The sequence below is a fragment of the Amphimedon queenslandica genome, unplaced genomic scaffold (genome assembly GCF_000090795.2).
Source record: "Amphimedon queenslandica unplaced genomic scaffold, v1.1 AMPQUscaffold_13063, whole genome shotgun sequence".
In the NCBI taxonomy this organism is placed as follows: Eukaryota; Metazoa; Porifera; class Demospongiae; order Haplosclerida; family Niphatidae; genus Amphimedon; species Amphimedon queenslandica.
Genome location: NW_003546701.1, coordinates 35,683 through 38,089, shown reverse-complemented (window position 1 = coordinate 38,089; position 2,407 = coordinate 35,683). Strand labels below are relative to the sequence as shown.

Here is a 2,407-nt window from a genome sequence, read left to right as displayed (position 1 = left end):
GATACTTCCGGCGCATCACAGTTTTATATGTGTATCCTGACAAATATTTGCGCCTATAATACTTGTATTTGCAGGTGTATTTGTAACATTTCTTGTAGCTGCATCTTTGACCCCTGCACCTAATCCTCCTCCCGTTGATAGTGTACTTGCAATTATATGATGAGCGAGTCTTGATGCATTTCCTGTATCTGATATAGCTATAGACAGGAATAGCAGTGAACCTTCTGTACTTGACCCATTTATAAGTGCAAGATGCTTGGTTCTCTCCTTCATCACTCTCTATTGAATGTCCAATTAGATGCCTTTCATTATATACATAATTACTATTACCTTCATTCATAAGTCCATGATCATTTTCTTCTTCATCAGGGACTTCATCTTCTTCAATATCATTGTTGTCTGTGAATAGGATATAAGTACAATATACTCATTGTTCCTTACCTTCTTCAAAAGAACTCACATTGTCATCTGTGAAGCTATCACTCTCATCTAAACAAGGTTATACATTCATGCCTAAGTAATGCAATGTCTCACCATCTTTTGTGTGACTATCCTGCTGTTCTATGTTATTGTCGTCCTTGGTCCCTAATATAAGAACTAGTTTACCATTATACTTGTTACATGTTTACCTTCTCCAATAACATAAGATGCACACAGCAAGAGGATCAATATACCAGCACCTTTCACCATGTTTATGTGTACAGCTAGTCTGTGTCTCTGGCTTATCCAGTGTTTACTGTCATCACTTATTTATAGAATATAAACATGAAACTGTTCAATAATGTGTTGTTATTTTATCAACTGCAATAACTTTAAAAATACACAGACATGCACTTTCTGTATAATCTTAGTTTTAGTTTTAACTACAGCCCACTGTATTTTATAGCAAGTTTTACTGGTATTATTATCATGATGACATTTATAACCTGAAGTTTGTCATGTCCTGTTTCATTTTAACTTTCTCAATTCCTCTGAGTTTATTTCTATTTTAACACATTTTAGTTGTAGCTTCTAGATTTAGCTGTGAGAAATTTTTGTATTAAAATGCTTTAATACAACAAGTTGAACACAATTCCAATTGGGTTGCACTTGTAATCAAGACCATCTCAGGGTTTATTAGAGATTTTGACAGTGGATTGTCAGGTTGCTCAGCCAAAGGCCTTAAAATATTTTGATAAAAATCACAAAAAGAGAATTTCTCATTCTTAAAATACATTTTCTTATGCTGTGTATTTTTCTGTGCATTTTTTGTGGATTTTTATAAGTTTCTTAATTTGTCAAAAATCTTGCCAACAACCAAAGGCCTTAGATTTTTGGCCAAATTTCATCAAAATGGATAGGAGAGAATTCTTTATTTTTATAGTTTTTTTCAATACATATACATGTTTTTGTGTTATGTAGAAGTTTGATCTGATTCCAATCAAAATTGGATTTTTAATGAATTTTTAAAGTTAATCTTAATGCCATGTATTGCTTTTCAGCTCATGAAACATGCTGTTTAGCTTACTTAGATCTAGCATGCTTTGTGGGGAACCCTGGACCATGTACCAATGCTTTAAAGATATATTTTTATTTTTTAATGAATAAATAATAGCATAGCTAATTGTAAGAAAATTAGTAAGTGATAATGAATAAAGAGGTGGTCATATGTGGTTATCTATTTTAAATTTAAGATATGAGAGGGAAAGAGTGATGCTTAACTACATCAGTTATTAGTTTTTTAAAGCAGCTATGGTTGCTATAAGGTATTTTTGCAATTGATCTCAACTCTGCTTTAATTAACAGAGCATACATTGATATTGGCATAAAAACGCTCAGTGATATTGACAGTTGTTGAGTTTTAAATGATCAAAAAATAAAGGCCTGACAAAAATAACTAATAAAAACTTTATGCAAAAAAAGATACTAAAACAGCAACTATAGTTAATTAATGTTCTTTACAATGACTGTATCCCATCATAGTTTAAAGACAGAGACGCTTGCGAATGGTCCTTGAACGGAGAGAATAGCCAGAGAGATACCTGAAGGATTGTCGGATATATTTGCAGACGATCCTGCTGCAGGTAGTACGTTGCCTAACATGACGGTACCTGGTGACGATGACATATATGTATGAGCAGTAGTAGGTCTTTTTGCCATTAATAATTTTCCAGTAGCATCGTTTTTTGGGGACTTTTACACGGTAGGCCCTCAAGACATATCGGTAGCATGTGAAAGATTTACGTACTGGAGAGCAACGGCTGTAGCGTATGGTCCTGTACCGGGCTACATTGTAGTAGGAGCGGACATTTACATAGCGCCATTTGCAACCCTCTTCATTGACAGTATCCTCATTGCTGGCCACTGAAAGCAAGAGTAAGGATTAGTAATGCATAGAAGACTTTACCTTCAGTATTGTCATTCTCCT

General features: G+C 34.0%; 1 protein-coding gene across 1 annotated transcript in view; it reads right to left on the bottom strand.

The window, feature by feature from the left end:
• Positions 1 to 744, bottom strand: part of LOC109585427 (uncharacterized) — a 7,883-nt gene extending 7,139 nt beyond the window's left edge. Inside the window, exons 1-5 of the mRNA XM_020001503.1 lie at positions 630 to 744; positions 535 to 585; positions 442 to 489; positions 331 to 399; positions 6 to 279 (exon numbers count right to left, since the gene is read on the bottom strand). Of these exons, the coding sequence (XP_019857062.1) occupies positions 6 to 279; positions 331 to 399; positions 442 to 489; positions 535 to 585; positions 630 to 690 (503 nt within the window). The 5' untranslated portion in view covers positions 691 to 744. The remainder of the gene's footprint in view (positions 1 to 5; positions 280 to 330; positions 400 to 441; positions 490 to 534; positions 586 to 629) is intronic.
• Between the last annotated feature and the right edge of the window lie 1,663 nt (positions 745 to 2,407).